Genomic DNA, 16,165 nt, shown 5'->3' on the forward strand with positions numbered 1-16,165 from the left:
AACCATTCCAACTTGGTCATCCACTACGGCTCGCCCAAAAGCCGTGCAGTAATGTCCCCCATATACGCTTCTTCCAGCTCATAGTCTTCTCCATCCATCCGGTCAATGCCAAAGTGAACAAATGCAGATACCACGCGGTCGATGTCAAAGCCCATACTGCAGAATCGGTCGATCAAATCTTTGTTATATCCATCATACCTGTACATAACGGATTAGCAAAAAGCAGATGCCCTAGATAACTATGCACCTACTTAGATAAATCCTCCTGCTCTTGTTCTTCCTTCGATTTGAGCTCCTGCAGCCGAAGGGTTTCATCTGTCACCCCGCCACTGCCTTCGCCTGCGTATTTTCTAGGGGCTCCTGCATACACAACAGCCCACTCCTGAGCAACACGCGCAAATTCCTGCGGCCTGCGAAGCAGCATCGTGGCTACCTCTGCATCTTGAGGGTCCTTGGGTTCTGGGGTGCTGAGTAGCGATTGCAGTGACAGGAGAGCGGATTTGATCGTCAAGACCGGCGACCACGCTGTTGAAAGGGTATCCAGACAGATAGCGCCCTAAAGAGATGTCATTAGAGAATCAGCCAAAGACAGGCTAGGTTGTCCAGGCGAAAACTGATGAGACTTACTGTTTGACTGCTAATATTAGGGTGCCAGATCTTGGTAACAAACTTCATTACAGGAGGCCGAAATGGATATTCATTGGGAATTTTGATATCGACGGTGTAATGACCGCCTTCATAGGGGGTGCCGGGAGGCCCTGGGAAGGAGCCCCGAAGATGTGAGATATCTTCCTCACTACCCAGCGGCTCCGCAGTGATCTGCGACTGTGTATCGGCATGAATGTCGGCGATCTCCTTTGCGATACGCCTAGCTCGATTGGAGGCCATGATGCGAGAAGAACTGGGTTGAGCTAAATCAACGTTGGGGGATGAGGTGCCTGTTTCTTGGATGTACCTGTCAATAAGGACGGGAAAGTATAAGGATGTAAAGAGTCTGCGAAGTATAAGCGGACTGTAAGCTTCGTCAGCCTGCGGTGGCTATTGGAGGACTATGGATTACAACGCACGATGTTTGGCAGAGGAAACCGGGACAAGAGGGAAACAGACGAGGAAAGGGAAAGGAAAAAGAAAATACGGAAGTTGGTGACCAACGACCGATCTGTAACAGCCTCACCTAATCTGGTGGGGTGACTGGAGGAGGTGGAAGGTGAGGGGATCAATGCTCTCGGCGGGGCGTAAGCGCTCGTGCAGTGATAGAGCGCTAAACAATCGGAATGAAGGCACAGAGTCGTTCAAGACATTACAGTAGGATATCAAGGCGGGATCAACCAGGCCGGTCTACATATAAATGGCACGGTAAGTACGAAGACTCATCGGAGCCAGGAAGAAGAGCTACAGCAAGTAAGTAGCCAAGGGAAAATGACCCGTCGCCTTACCTTGGCTTGATGGAGCAGAACTGCCTTAGGGAGCTACTAGCCGCCTGGGTCCATTGGTCGAGGAGGCCCAGATGCCTCAAAAGTGATCGGCGACTATTTGTCCAGGCACCCAGGCTCTCAGGCAGCAAATGATGCCGACTCACATCACGTGCCGGCCCATGCGCTGGACGGGCGCCAAGGCCCGAGCGGATGGCGACAACAGCTTCCCAGTTGCTCAACTCATCAGCTTCACGCCCCCATCCTCCCTCATCCGTCACCCATCTGCTCAGTGTCTACACGAACATCGTGGCTCTTCAGTGTCATCCACTATATATTTGAATAGTTTGTCACAAGCGAGTCTTTCACATTTCACATTCTGGGACTATGGTTGGTGACGAGCCCTCGCCCTTGTCGACAGCTCTTGTTGGCGCCTGATGTCACTTATCTAACCGGTCTATACAACAGGGTAATCAGCAGTCCAACATCGGCGGAGGTTCCGGCGGCGATGGAAGAGATGAGAAAGACAAGAAGGTTTGCTGCCCATACACTCCGCGATGGATGCGGTCGGCTTACGGTATGTTTCCGCGCAGAAGGATAAGCCCAGATATGAACCCCCTCCGCCGCCTACGACCCGCGTCGGCCGTAAGAAGCGCAAGGCTGCAGGCCCGAGTACTGCTTCCAAGCTTCCGGAAATCTTCCCGACGTCACGATGCAAATTAAGATATCTCCGGATGCAACGGGTCCACGACCACTTGTTGCTGGAGGAGGAGTACGTGGAGAATATGGAACGCCTGCGCAAGACCAAGGCCCAGGCTGCACTGGATTCTACGAGTCGTGGTGACCTTGATATCATGGACAGAAATGCGGACGAGCGCAGCCGGGTTGATGACATGAGAGGCAGTCCTATGGGTGTCGGAAACCTGGAAGAATTGATCGACGATGACCATGCGATCGTCTCGAGCGCGACTGGACCGGAATACTACGTGTCTATCATGTCGTTTGTGGATAAAGACCTGCTCGAGCCGGGTGCTAGCATCCTTCTGCATCACAAGTCGGTCTCGGTCGTCGGTGTGCTCACTGAAGAGTCTGACCCCCTCGTTTCGGTGATGAAGCTCGACAAAGCTCCTACGGAGTCATATGCCGATATTGGTGGCTTGGAGACCCAGATCCAGGAAGTCCGAGAGTCTGTCGAGCTTCCGTTGCTCCACCCGGAGCTATATGAGGAGATGGGTATCAAGCCACCAAAGGGTGTCATCCTTTACGGTGCTCCCGGTACTGGAAAAACGCTATTGGCCAAGGCCGTCGCGAACCAAACCAGCGCCACTTTCCTTCGTATTGTTGGTAGTGAGTTGATCCAGAAGTACCTTGGTGATGGTCCTCGTCTGGTTCGACAGATCTTCCAAGTTGCAGCCGAACATGCCCCTTCCATTGTTTTCATTGATGAAATCGATGCGATCGGTACAAAGCGTTATGATTCCACATCGGGTGGTGAGCGAGAGATTCAGCGTACCATGCTTGAGCTTCTTAACCAACTGGATGGATTCGATGACCGGGGTGATGTCAAGGTCATCATGGCTACGAATAAGATCGAAACTTTGGATCCTGCTCTGATCCGTCCGGGTCGTATTGACAGAAAGATCCTTTTCGAAAACCCAGACCGTAAGTCTTTGTTTGGTCCATACTTTTATGCCATTTTGCTAACGACACCCAGAAAACACCAAGAAGAAGATCTTCACTCTGCACACCTCCAAGATGTCCCTCGGTGATGACGTCGATCTGGATGAGTTCATCAACCAGAAGGATGATCTCTCCGGTGCCGATATTCGCGCTATCTGTACTGAGGCTGGTTTGATGGCTTTGAGAGAGCGCCGGATGCGGGTGCAGATGGACGACTTCCGTGCGGCCAGAGAGCGGATCATGAAGACAAAGCAGGATGGAGGCCCAGTGGAGGGTCTGTACTTGTAGACGTGCAGGTATCGACGGTGCACTTAGATCTCTCCTAGGTCAGCCTATGTAGTACGGTGAGATTAGGTCAAGAATCTATTCTAGTGTATTCTTATGCTACCAGCAATTATGGGCCTCTTGGCCAGGCAGTGATGCAAATGCAGTTGCAGGATCCCATGCCATAGCATGCAATCACTACAGCAAGGGTTCCTGCAACTGGCGTAGGTCAAGCATAATCGACCCAAGTCAAGTTATATAAATAATTCAACCAATGACATAGCCGATAACACTGCGGCTTGGATCAATCACCGAGTTGTAATGATCTTAACATCATTGTGGGAGCTGATGTATGTGCGTGCTGTGTAGTATAGCTAATGGAACCTTTCAATAGAACTATCAATTACCATAGCTTCAGGCCAAGTGAATAGTGGAGAATACTAAGACTTTCTTTTCATTAAGCTGCATTGTGGTGACGTCGCGAGGCCGAGTGCTTATCGAGCAGCATTATCTTATCATCACGTGAATAAACAAACATTGCAAAGCCCCCAAACTTAACAAACAGCACGAACATCGTTGATGCCATCTGAATTCATTTCCTTCCAGACTCCATCCATCTGAAAGACCCAGTGCCATTATGGAAGGATTTGACGAGGAGGCTTTCAAGAAGTTCTTTCCGACCAGCTTTGGCCGACAAGAGAAGAAAGCCGATGTGAACGCGCAGATCGATCGCACCAAGCGCGCAGAAGTGTCTGTTAAGCCTGATGGCGACGACGAAAAGGCCGCCTTGATTCAAGAGGCGGGTCCTGAAGTGAACCCCGAGGCCGGGGAAGAGAATCGGAAGAATGACTCGAATAGCGACGATGGAAGCGACGATTCTGATGATGATTCCGAAGATGATGAAGACGAGTTTCCTGTGTCCCATGAACTCACTCTCAAGACACACGACCGCGCAGTGACTACCTTGACCGTGGATCCCGCGGGATCGCGACTGATTACCGGCTCGACCGATTGTACCATAAAGCTACATGACTTTGCGTCTATGACACCTTCGACTATACGCGCCTTCAAATCCGTCGATCCTTCAGCCAAAAAGCAGTCGGCTGCCCAGGAGGCGCATGCCGTGCATTATGCTGCGTTCAACCCCTTGTCCCCTAGCTACGTCATGGTTGTTTCCGCCACCCCGCAACCGAGGATTTTGAGTCGCGATGGAGATACGATTACCGAGTTTGTGAAGGGTGATATGTATTTGAGAGATCTTCACAACACCAAGGGTCACATCTCGGAGGTGACCAGTGGAGCGTGGTGTCCAACCGATGAGAACTTGTGTGTCACGGCAGGAACAGACAGTACGGTACGCATATGGGATGCCAATGTTGGCCGGTCACAGAAGGAGGTGATCGTACACAAGTCAAAGATGGCGGGCTCCGCTGGTCGGAGCAAGATGACCGCTGTTGCATGGGGCTCACCCAAGCAGGGTGGCCCTAATGTTCTGGTTGCGGCTGCGCTCGATGGTAGCTTGGTGATGTGGGGTGGAAATGGGCCGCATACTCGGCCAAGTGCAGAGATTAGGGATGCCCATACCAAGGATACTTGGACGAGTGGAATTGACATTAGCTCGGATGGCAGACTCGTTATCACTAAGGGTGGAGATGACACGATCAAACTTTGGGATACTAGGAAGTTCAAGCAACCTATCACGACGGTTTCCCATCCTTCAAGCACTCGGTATACATCGTCAAATATCATATTCTCACCTACGTCGGCCAATGTCCTCACAGGATCGGAGACTGGACACCTGCACATATTGAACCCAGCTACCCTGAAGCCCGAATTGGTCACGCCCGTGACGCCAGGATCCCCAGTGATCAGCGTTCTATGGCATGAGAAGATGAACCAGATTATTACCGGCTCAGCAAACGCCGAGACGCATGTTCTCTACAACCCCAATACGTCGACCAAGGGTGCCGCCCTAGTGATGTCCAAGGCCCCGAAACGCCGGCACATCGATGATGACCCGAGCCTGACCATGGACCTTACCCAGGGCATCTCGGGGGATTCTGTGGTTGTCGGGTCCAACGGTGTGCCCCATTACAGCTCAGCCACCTGGTCTGCTCGCCATCCGACCGTTGGACTAACGGCGTCGGGTCGTTCGAGGGATCCACGAAGACCTCACCTGCCAGCCCAGACACCTTTCGCAAAGTCGCAGCCAGATGAGAAACACATCCGGGAGAATATTCCTCTTAGCTCCATGAGGGATGAAGATCCTCGAGAAGCGTTGCTGAAATATGCAGACAAGGCCCAAAAAGACCCAATTTTCACTAAGGCGTGGCAAGAGACGCAGCCTACGCCCATCTACCGGGATATCAGTGATGATGAGGGCGAACAGGGCCCGGATAAAAAGAGGGCAAAGAGATGATGTCGCGACGAATTGGGAGTAGATAGTTAATGCGGCCAGGATACAGCAATCTGGGACAAGTATACATGTATATTTTGAGCAAGGGCGGCGTTGAGCGTATCTTCTCCTTCAAGGCCGATAAAGTGTGTTAATAATCAACCGTCTCAAACCGTAGTCAACAAACAAAACAGAGAGTCTACGGGAGGAATTTAGCATTGTAGCCATCATCACATCGTGCAGATTGAAAAATGTAGTGGTTTGAATGGGCGCCTGCTCGATGACGTTGAAGGGGCTGCTGGGTGGGCCAGGATGATAAGTCGACCATTCTTCGGATCGCCCCCTCTGGCTTGTCCCTACGAGGCCAGCAAGCCAATGATCCCACGACTGCGCATGGCACTTTGATGGCTTGCAGCCTCTCTGGCTTTTGCTTCGCGCCAAACCTCGCACAATGCTGCGCTTAGCCTTGGTTTTTCCTCTCCCCCCAACTTGAGCAGGCTTGCACGTGCGACTGGCCGTATCCAAGCGATTTTAGGCCCGAGTTAGGAGCTGCGCCTAGTTGTCTCGCCGGTTCTCTCGGCATCTCCCTCTTCCCCCCCGTCCCAAATCTCCGTCCCCAACTCTCCTCCTCATCCGTGCACGACAGAACGATCGGATCTCGCTCGTCGTCGACGGGTATCCCGTAACTGCCGCCTTTGTGGCTCTGCTGGAGTCTCTTGTCTTTGCTGATAAACGAAGACTCCCGAGCTTGCATCTTACCGCCAGGGGATACAGAATGCGGTGGCTCACAGCAGCATGAACCCTGCCCCAAAACCGATGCCCACAATTTGAAGGAATATATACTGTGAAGGTTCTTAGGGTCTCACCTTAAAGTCGGTCTTTTCGACGATCCGTGCCGATTTGTCGACGCCCGGAGGCTTTCCGGATCCTACGGTCAGGATTTCATCGATAGCGGCGGACCGTTCGGCACCTCCTTTTCCTCTTGCGCCTGCCTTTTAATTAGGCCTACCCTGCGCCCGGATTTTCCGTGAACAAACCCCTCATCGCGGATGGCTTACTTACAAGAGGTGCCCCTGGCAGCAGGTCTGCTCACCGCGCTCGCCTCCGCTCTTCCCACGCCGACCCCCACACCGTATCACTTTCCATCCTCGTCCCAACCTTCTCCTACGTTCACACCGAGCCCCGGATCTGACGATGGCGGAGGCGGAAGCGGTGGAGGAATGCATGAATGGTCTTCCCTGATTGGTATCGTGACTGCGCTGGCTGGCAATGTGTTGATTTCCTTAGCTCTCAACATCCAGCGTTACGCTCATATCCGCATTGATAAGGAGTGGGAGCAAGATAAGTTAAAGCAGGAGCTGGATTGGAAACGGGCAAGCCATGGCCATGGCAGCACGGGTGCATATGGGACTGTCGATGACAGTGACATCGACGGAGAAGTGAGGCGAGGAAGGAACCATGCGTCTCAACAGGGTCGTTACCGAGACGAATCCCCAAGTTCTGAGCCCGATCATTATGAAGAACCCCGCGGCCACTCTGGACGGAATGGCCGCTACAGAGACGACGACGCGGACTCACAAGATCATATGCAAGATTCCATGATGTCCGACCGGACTGCAAGGCCAGGCAGTGATCGTTTGCGCCGCAAGTCATATCTCCGTTCGCCGTACTGGTGGGTAGGAATTGTGCTCATGTCTCTTGGTGAGGTCGGAAATTTTATGGCCTATGGATTCGCCCCGGCATCTATCGTGTCACCACTAGGCGTTGTCGCTCTCATTTCGAACTGCGTCATTGCGCCTTTCATGCTCAAGGAGAAATTCAGACAGCGCGACTTGTGGGGAGTTCTTATCGCCATCGCGGGAGCGGTGGTGGTTGTTCTCAGCGCAAAGTCATCAGAAGAGAAGATCGGTCCCCATGACATCTGGGAGATGATCACACGCTGGGAATTTGAGCTGTATATGGGCGTCTCTGCTGGATTGATTGTTGGGTTGATGTACACAAGCGCCAAGTATGGATCACGAACGATCCTAATCGACGTTGGATTGGTGGCATTGTTCGGTATGTCTCAATATGTTCCTATGTTGACATATCCCCTGCTTTGGGGATTGAATGCTTATTATTACCAGGTGGTTATACTGCTTTGTCGACAAAAGGTGTCTCGTCATTATTATCCTTTACGCTGTGGCATGTCATCACATTCCCGGTGACCTATCTACTGGTCTTTGTCCTTATATTCAGCGCGCTTATGCAGATTCGGTACATCAACCGAGCCCTGCAACGATTTGATTCCACTCAAGTTATCCCAACCCAGTTTGTACTTTTCACGCTCTCCGTGATCATCGGAAGTGCCGTGTTGTATCGGGACTTCGAGTCATTCACCGCCGAGCGTGGAAGCAAATTTGTGGGTGGCTGTCTTTTGACGTTCTTGGGGGTTTACTTCATCACCAGTGGTCGAGTACGCGCGGACACCGAATCAACTTTCTCCGTCGATGACGAAGAAGAGGCTATCGGCTTGCTGTCAGGAGAACGTTATCGTGATAGCGTGGACATGTCTCCTCCTGGTCCTCAAGGAAAAGCCCTTAAGACAGGGCGAAAGCCCCGCACTGCCCCGGATGATCGTCTACAGTCTCCTTCAGGGTCACTCCTTAGCCACGGTATTGAAGATGTGGATGACAACCAGGGGACCCCCAGGGGCGTCTTGTCAGCTGCACCATCTTCCCCAGGCGGCTCGTTGACCGCCGAATCTCTCGAACAGCCGTCTTCCGAGCCGTCGTCTCCCCTGCATGCTCGTTCGCTCCTGACAAATCCATGGGCCGACTCTCTGGAATCAGCCATTCAAACCCCAAATACCGAGCCTGCCATTATCCATCGTCCTGCCACACCTCCCACGCAGTCGGCCCCTGCCGCTCACGAGTCACCGTTTCTTCTCCGCTTCCCCCCTGCGCCTGGCGCTGAGGACGGTGATCTGGAAGGCCCAACATCAGGACACGGACGGACACAATCGAATGTCCGAAAAGCCGTCGTGCCGCAGACTCCGCCAGCCCGACATCTACGCAAGTCCATCTCGAAGTTCTCTCCTGGACCCCTTCTTCCGACAATATCAGCTGGGTTCAGTGCAGTAGTGGCCGAGACACTTCGCCGCGGCGAGATCAGTCCTAACAAAGGCCGGAAACTGCAACATCGGATGAACCGGCGAAAGCAGCTAAGTACGACGGTTTTGGAAGGATTTCCTCGCACTAGGGGCCGGGAGGCGACAGATCCGGGGTACGAGTCGGATGAGAATGCTGAAGATGGTCACGACCTTCGATTCCCCGGACCTATCGGTCGCCTTCGAACTCGTGGTGACCTTGCCACCGCTCCATTGAGTACCGGAATATTGACTCCGGCTGCTGATTCTGAGGACGGACCTAGCGATCAGCGCACGAATGATACCACCTCAATCTCGCGGCTTCGGAGCCTAAGTGACTCATGGAGCGGAGGTCTAGCGTGGCTCGGTGGCGTTCTCCACAAGCCTGGTGCGAACAGAGGGTCGGGGAATCCGACGAGCATCCGAGAGAATGAATATGAACATAGCATGGACTCTCCGAGTAACCAAGAAGGGCAGGATACCGACGCAGATACGCGGGCGTAAATTGAGCTCTGAGGGTGACCGGCTCCCACTTCTTGTTAGTACATACCTTTGTTTTCCTATAGATAATTCACGGTGGGGGCTGTCTGATACTACCAAAGCATTAGCGTTCTTCCACTATATAGCTGTTTAATAGAATTTGAAAGATAGGATGTGTTTTCAGCAACCTGAATCCGGTTCCAGTGCGTATGAGGTGAGAGAGAAAACGAGGAAAGAGGTGGAGCCTGACCCAGCGACTATGTAACCGTCGGTCTCACACCAGGACACCGTCTTCTTCTTCAGCTGGGCCACTATGGGTTAATATCGGGACGGGCCTTAGCGGCATCCTTGCCAGAGTCCTGCACCCGCGGAAAGGCGACGATAGGTGGAGAAAGGGCATCATGCAGCCGGGAGGTCCGCACCGGATCCCCTGCGCCCTGGCCTGGTCTGCTGCATGGATCACCTTCGGGCCTCCGCGAGATTGCTACCCCTCCATTTCTACTTCCGCCACTCCTGACTTTAGCCGTCTGCCCATCCTGCCCGGGAAATTGCTCCATCGACTCCAATCTACAAAGTACCGCGGGTCTCTCGAGGTGACCACTCAGGATGCCCGGCTTCAGCTCCCTGGTGCTGCCAGGGTCCCTCATTCGTTGCTCCTTCGACGCTCCATTATCACCGGATGCCTTGGATGCTGGGCTCATCTCCGAGCTGATCGCATGAGCAGCCTAAATTAGACCGGTTTCTTGTCCGTTGCTGCCGAAGGAGCTATTTTGCTTTTTTGTCATTCTTTTTTTTTTTTTTCATTTTATCTCTAGCTCCGCTTGATAGCCCAGTGGAAATTATGGTGCTTGGAATGACGTTAAATACCGAGGGAACGCCTCCCTCGAGCTCTCCTCGTCTTTCTCCAGTACCTACTTGGCTAGGCTGCTTCGTCACCAAAGGGCTCGGATAGCAGCTATTCAGCTCCTAGCTCAATCACCATGGTGGCCGGTCTCCTTACAAAGGGGCTTTTGCTCCTCCAGCTTGGATCTGGGGTGCTGGCAGCGCAGAATGCCTCCAGGCCGCTCTACAAGAACCCCAATGCGCCGGTGGAGGCGCGAGTTTCTGATCTGCTGGGTCGGATGACTCTCCAGGATAAGATGGCCCAATTGATACAGGGTACGTATTCTTCCGCGGTGCAGACTTTGTCCTGAGGAGGGCATCGTTTGCCTTGGCCTACGTGCAATTGCATTGACTCATAATACCTGCACAACAGGAGATATCAGCAACTGGATGGACACTACGACCGGAGCATTCAACTACACAGGTCTGGTGGAGAACATGGACATGAAGGCGGGAATGTTCTATGGTATGGGATTCCTGTAACTTTCACCTGGGCTAAACGGTTAATGACTTTAGTGGGATATGCTGTCCCCTGGGACTGGCTTGCGACCAACATCAAGAGAGCACAAGACTATCTTCTTCAGAACACAACTCTTGGTATCCCAGCGCTTGTTCAGACGGAGGGTACGTCTAGCCTCACTTTTCATCGCTAGCTACTTTACTGACGGATAATCGCTATCGCTAGGTATCCATGGCTTCCTGCTCGAGAATGCGACCATCTATAACTCCCCGATTGGATACGCATGCTCTTTCAATAAAGAGGTAAACTTGAGATTTCATCTTGCACGACCCCTAGATTATAAACTGATGCATGATATCACAGCTGGTCGAGAAAATGGGCAAACTCATTGCGCAGGAAGCTCGTGCTATCGGTGTCACCCAACTGTTTGCGCCGCTAGCTGATCTGGCCCGCGAGCTCCGATATGGTCGGGTAAGGATGAATCACGCAGTGCAATAAGAGTTAGTCTAACAAAGTCTCACCTCAGGTTGAGGAAACGTTCTCGGAGGATTCATACCTCGCTGGTGAAATGGCCTATAGCTACATCACGGGCCTGCAGAGTCTCAACGTGTCTGCTACCGTCAAACACTTTGTGGGATATAGTCTGCCCGAGCAGGGATTGAACACTGCGCCCGTCCAAGGAGGAGAGAGATATCTGCGCTCTACGTACGTGTGCACTTTTCGATTTCGAAGGTCAATGTCTAACTCGAAGTAGCTGGCTGCCGTCCTTCAAGAGAGCCATCGTGGATGCCGGCGCATGGAGCATCATGAGTGCCTACCACGCGTGAGTGCCTGCCGTTGATGGAAATCACATCTGCTCACATTGGACTCTAGATACGATGGCATCCCTGCCGTAGCCGACTGGTACACTCTGACAAAGATCCTCAGAGAAGAATGGGGCTACAAATACTGGGTCTTCAGTGATTCTGGTGCCACCGACAGACTGTGCACAGCTTTCAAGCTCTGCAGAAGCTCTCCCATCGACATGGAGGCCGTGACTATGATGGCACTACCCGCTGGAAACGACGTTGAGATGGGTGGAGGTTCATAGTGAGTCCGATGAAGAGTAGCAGTGTCGATGCAGCTAACATGTTCGCAGTAACTTCCAGAAGATCCCCGAGCTCGTAGAGTCAGGCCAGCTGGACATCGATATCGTCAACACCGCCGTCTCTAGAGTGCTGCGGGCCAAGTTCGAGATGGGTCTCTTCGAGAACCCGTACCCTGCTGCGCCTCAATCACAATGGAACAACCTGATCCATACCCCGGAGGCAATCGAGCTCGCGCGAACCCTGGACAAGGAATCCATCGTGTTGCTGGAGAACCACAACACCACCCTTCCGCTGAAGAAGAGCGGCAACATTGCCGTGATTGGACCGATGGCGCATGGATACATGAACGTGAGACGCCCCTACTCTCCTCCACGAATAATCCCCTCCCATACAAATCATCTGCTAACCCACCCAGTACGGCGACTACGTTATCTACGGAAGCCAATGGCGCGGTGTCACTCCTCTCGACGGCATCAAGGCAGCCGTCGGCGACTCCGCCACCATCAACTACGCCCAAGGCTGCGAGCGGTGGAGCAACGACGAATCCGGCTTCGATGAAGCCATTGCTGCAGCGAAGAAATCCGATGTCGCCATCGTAGTGGTAGGCACCTGGTCTCGGGACCAGACCGAACTCTGGGAGAACTACAACGCCACGTACATTCCCTTCCTCTTCCTACCTCCCCCAAGTCAACCCAGCTAACCAACCCTCCCAAACAGAACCGGCGAACACGTCGACCTCGACGACCTCTCCCTCGTGGGCGCCCAAGGCCCCCTCATCCGCGCCATCCGCGACACCGGCGTCCCCACCATCGTAGTCCTATCCAGCGGCAAGCCCCTAACGGACGTAACTTGGATCGCGAACAGCACCTCCGCCCTCCTCCAACACTTCTACCCCTCCGAACAAGGCGGGAACGCACTCGCGGACGTCCTCTTCGGCGACTACAACCCGTCGGGCAAACTCTCCGTCTCCTTCCCGCATTTCGTCGGCGACCTGCCCATCTACTACGACTACCTGAACTCCGCCCGCAACATCGGCGACGCCGGCCACGCCTACGCCAACGGCACCCTCGACTTCGGCCACCAATACGTCCTCGGCGACCCGCACGCCGTGTACGCCTTCGGCTACGGAAAAAGCTACTCCACCTTCGAATACTCGAACCTCCAACTCAGCAAGACTAACGTGACCGTCGCAGACACCGTGACTGTTAGCGTGGACGTCAAGAATCTGGATGAGACTCGCGAGGCCACTGAGGTGGTGCAGGTGTATGTGGTGGATGAGATTGCGTCGGTGGTGGTGGCGAATCGGTTGCTGAAGGGGTTCGAGAAGGTGGTTATTCCCGCGGGGGAGACGACGAATGTCAAGGTAGATATTAAGGTTGAGGATTTGGGTCTTTGGAATGTGTCCATAAAGTATGTGGTGGAGAAGGGCGCGTTTGGGGTACTGGTGGGTAGTAGTTCGTTGGATATTAGGGGGAGTGCGGTGTTTTATGTTGAGTAGGTTGATGTTTAGGTGGAAGGGTACTTGATGGAGGATAAGGATATGCATAATTCTGACAGATAATGTCCAGTTTAGTTCAATTCAGTTCGTGTGCTTGCTTTCGTAGAGTAACAACATAAAAATCGAATAATTACGCCGCCGAGTAAAAATAAGAACCGAACTAGAAAATAAATAACAGCCAGGTACGACAACCGAGCCACAACAAAGCCACGGATAGGACATATTAATATAACACCCGCCGCGCTAATCCTAATCACAATCACTGATCCGATCCCTCTCGTTCATTATTCGAATTCTCCGCTGTTTCCGTCTCACCCCCTGTTCTCGAATGCGTATCATCTGTATCTGCCTGGATGCTGGGCCGTCGGATAGGTTGAGCAGCAGCGGCGGCAGCAGCAGCAGACGACGTGGCCGCCGAGCTACCTGCCCCTGCAGCTGCGGTTGCTGTTGCTCGACGGGTTTTGGCGCCCTCTTTGAGTTTTTCCCATCGTTCGCGGTAGCGGCCGAGGACGTCGCGGAGCTTGTCGTTCTCGCGACCGACTTTGTTGAGTTCCTTTTCGCCGCGTCGGACCATGTCTTCGAGTTCTTTGATTCGTTGGTCGTGGTCTGTGATGGGTGGGGATGAGAGGCCGCCGGTTGTGACGGATGATGCGGCGATGGATGGGAGAGGGGGTGGATGGTCAAGGGATGGGATGTTTTGATGGTGCATTGCTTTGAGGGATTGTTGTAGGGCCATGGAGGATGATTGGGCGTTGACTTCCCACATGTGGAGGCGCTTGGAGAGCGTGTCGGATAGGTGTCTCAGGGCTTGGTTTTCCATTTGCAGTTCTTCCATGGTTTTGGGGTTGTGGAGACTGTTGAACTTGTCGCCGCTTCGGGCTGCTTTGCCTTGGGCGCTGGAGAGGCTTTGGCGCAGTTCTGGAGATGGGGGGGTCTCGCGTGCGTCTACGAAGTCCTCGTCGCCGTCTTCGAAGCTGCTTCTTCGGGCTTCTTTTTCGGCTCTTGTTAGGATCCCCGCGTATGAGACTGTTCCGCCGGTCGTGGGAACGACGTAGAAGGATTCTGCTGTACTTCCTGTTCCGCCGCCGGTTGTGTCTTTGATCGCTTGTAGGGCTGCTCGTGAGAACATCTTGTTGAGATCCGGTTCGGCGGACAGAGATGGCCGATCAGATGTGGCATTGTACCGGTCGGTCTTGGTGTCCGGGGCAGATTTGCGGCTAGTGGAATCGGAAGATTCGATGCCTAGAGGGAGACCCGCAAATGCCAACGGCGCAGAGATCTTCGAGATCAGGCCTTCGAAGGTGGAATAGAACTTTTGGAATGGCTGGTCCTCTGTGTGCGGGGCTCGAGACTTCGGGCGCACGGGCTCCGAGGGCTCTGGAGGTGCGAATTGCTGCGACGTGATATCGGTAGGGCTTGGTGCTGGCGGGGTCCAGGATTGTTTCGATACCGAGATACGGTTCAGGCGCTCCTTCGTCCCTTGCATTTGAGCACCCCGCAGTCGCGACTCGCTCGTCCGGACCTTTGTCGGACCCTCTGTCATCTTTGCACCGGCCTGCTGAGGAGTGATTGTCGGAGATGCCGGAGAGGCGCGGCGTGGCTGCGATGGGATGCCCCGTGCTGAAGCAAGATTGCTGGCAATCGAGGAGGACTCCCTTGATGGTAGACGAGGATGTCCTGATAGTCGCGGGGGCTGTTGTGGATCTCCAGCAGATGCGGACGTTCTCGTCCCGGATTCCGTTGCCAGTAGTTGAGCATTCGCATTGGCACCCGCCGTACTTGGAGGATTCTCATGCTGAAAGCGTAGGATCTGGGCGAGCTTCTTGTGGTGCTGTTCGAGCAATTGAAGGGTCCGCAAGGCCTGTGCAGCCCAGGAAATGTGTCAGCCTCCGGTGGCTGTAGAACCAGGAACGCGTCAGGAACATACCTCTCGATCAGAGCTGTTCTGGGCTGCAGTCGCAAACTCGCCTGCAGCTAAGTCATGTTCCTCGCTGGCAGCTACGGGGTTCGATTTGCGAGTCTCGAGAACTGCATTGCGAGCGTGGGTATGAGCCTTTCCGAAGGGGTTTGTCAGGCCGGGATTACAACGCAGGAGGCTGCCAGCAGGCCGTGCAAACGAAGACTTACCAAGGTGAGAGGAGCGGTCTCCATGGCTGCGGTTGTCTCGATACTCTTTAAAGAGGCAAGCCGCCTGCCAACCTCCAATCCGACGCGGTTCTTTTTTCTGGGGAAGCAAGAAGACTAGGAAAGATAAGGGCTGGAGGAGACTATCGCTAGAGTGACGACATCCCCTCACCGCTTCGGGCAGATCACGGGGCCGTACCAATGGGACGGTAACATTACCGCCCCTCACGCCAACGAAGCGTCCATGGAACCACTTCCCCCCTGATCCAGGTGTGGGCGGTAAGTATGGTCATGACCGTGACAAGCTCATACACGGTGACAGCTCCGTCGCCGCGGTTAATTCTATAATTATCCTGCAGCCGATAGGAGGTTGCACTACTTCGACCACAATAAATTAAGGATCGGAAGCTGGAAAGGAGCCAAGCAGAGTACAACGAAGCACCAAGATCCTAGCGACAGCAGACTCATCACCGTAAATTGTTCCTGCCGATCGGGAACCCCCACTCGCGTTGCGACTGTGTACATCCTCCCGGCGGAGAAATACAGGCGGGAGATGATCACCTGCGGTAATAATGCTCCGTTCAGTTCACCGTCGTTGCTGGCGGGCAGGCAACATTGCGGAGTGCAACTCGAAGCGCCTCCGTTTCGCTTTCCTTCTCCTCATCGTCACCTCTCTTTCCCCCCTTCTTCCCCCCTCCGTCTCGTAAAGACCCCACCGCAAGGAAAGAAAAAGGACGGGCGTGCTGCTGGGTCTG

The 16,165-nt window shown here is 53.7% G+C and overlaps 5 protein-coding genes across 5 annotated transcripts; 3 read left to right on the forward strand and 2 right to left on the reverse strand.

Moving 5' to 3' along the window:
• Window positions 1–23: 23 nt before the first annotated feature.
• BO80DRAFT_357684 (E2 ubiquitin-conjugating protein UBC1) lies at window positions 24–888 on the reverse strand (the record flags this gene model as incomplete). Its single annotated transcript, XM_025715853.1, has 3 exons — window positions 24–198; window positions 252–556; window positions 628–888. The coding sequence occupies 3 exons, from the start codon at window positions 886–888 to the stop codon at window positions 24–26; spliced, it is 741 nt and encodes a 246-aa protein (XP_025574516.1).
• Window positions 889–2,146: 1,258 nt separating this feature from the next.
• Window positions 2,147–5,775, forward strand: BO80DRAFT_456018 (26S protease regulatory subunit 4; the record flags this gene model as incomplete). The annotated part of the gene is made up of 5 exons (XM_025722145.1): window positions 2,147–3,074; window positions 3,127–3,366; window positions 3,530–3,580; window positions 3,673–3,706; window positions 3,987–5,775. The coding sequence occupies 5 exons, from the start codon at window positions 2,147–2,149 to the stop codon at window positions 5,773–5,775; spliced, it is 3,042 nt and encodes a 1,013-aa protein (XP_025574517.1).
• An 878-nt stretch (window positions 5,776–6,653) lies between these two features.
• On the forward strand, window positions 6,654–9,432 carry BO80DRAFT_109704 (DUF803 domain membrane protein). The gene is made up of 2 exons (XM_025713401.1): window positions 6,654–7,809; window positions 7,878–9,432. The coding sequence occupies exons 1-2, from the start codon at window positions 6,801–6,803 to the stop codon at window positions 9,380–9,382; spliced, it is 2,514 nt and encodes an 837-aa protein (XP_025574518.1). The 5' UTR covers window positions 6,654–6,800; the 3' UTR covers window positions 9,383–9,432.
• Window positions 9,433–10,215: 783 nt separating this feature from the next.
• On the forward strand, window positions 10,216–13,416 carry BO80DRAFT_109714 (putative beta-glucosidase). The gene is made up of 11 exons (XM_025713402.1): window positions 10,216–10,516; window positions 10,614–10,706; window positions 10,757–10,864; window positions 10,926–11,002; window positions 11,064–11,171; window positions 11,227–11,405; window positions 11,455–11,523; window positions 11,574–11,789; window positions 11,839–12,136; window positions 12,204–12,442; window positions 12,506–13,416. Exons 1-11 carry the CDS (start codon window positions 10,339–10,341, stop codon window positions 13,284–13,286), a joined length of 2,346 nt encoding a protein of 781 aa, XP_025574519.1. The 5' UTR covers window positions 10,216–10,338; the 3' UTR covers window positions 13,287–13,416.
• On the reverse strand, window positions 13,342–15,437 carry BO80DRAFT_384003 (uncharacterized protein; the record flags this gene model as incomplete). The annotated part of the gene is made up of 3 exons (XM_025716938.1): window positions 13,342–15,147; window positions 15,214–15,339; window positions 15,414–15,437. 3 exons carry the CDS (start codon window positions 15,435–15,437, stop codon window positions 13,546–13,548), a joined length of 1,752 nt encoding a protein of 583 aa, XP_025574520.1. The 3' UTR covers window positions 13,342–13,545.
• Window positions 15,438–16,165: the final 728 nt, after the last annotated feature.

The sequence above is a fragment of the Aspergillus ibericus genome, assembly GCF_003184845.1.
Source record: "Aspergillus ibericus CBS 121593 unplaced genomic scaffold BO80scaffold_24, whole genome shotgun sequence".
Taxonomy (NCBI): domain Eukaryota; kingdom Fungi; phylum Ascomycota; class Eurotiomycetes; order Eurotiales; family Aspergillaceae; genus Aspergillus; species Aspergillus ibericus.

Coding starts and splice junctions, on each gene's coding strand:
- BO80DRAFT_109704 (XM_025713401.1), top strand. CDS start 6,801: ATGGCTTACTTACAAGAGGTGCCCCTGGCAGCAGGTCTGCTCACCGCG. Junction 7,810..7,877: donor TGGATTGGTGGCATTGTTCG/GTATGTCTCAAT, acceptor TATTATTACCAG/GTGGTTATACTGCTTTGTCG.
- BO80DRAFT_109714 (XM_025713402.1), top strand. CDS start 10,339: ATGGTGGCCGGTCTCCTTACAAAGGGGCTTTTGCTCCTCCAGCTTGGA. Junction 11,003..11,063: donor CATGCTCTTTCAATAAAGAG/GTAAACTTGAGA, acceptor ATGATATCACAG/CTGGTCGAGAAAATGGGCAA. Junction 12,137..12,203: donor TGGCGCATGGATACATGAAC/GTGAGACGCCCC, acceptor TAACCCACCCAG/TACGGCGACTACGTTATCTA.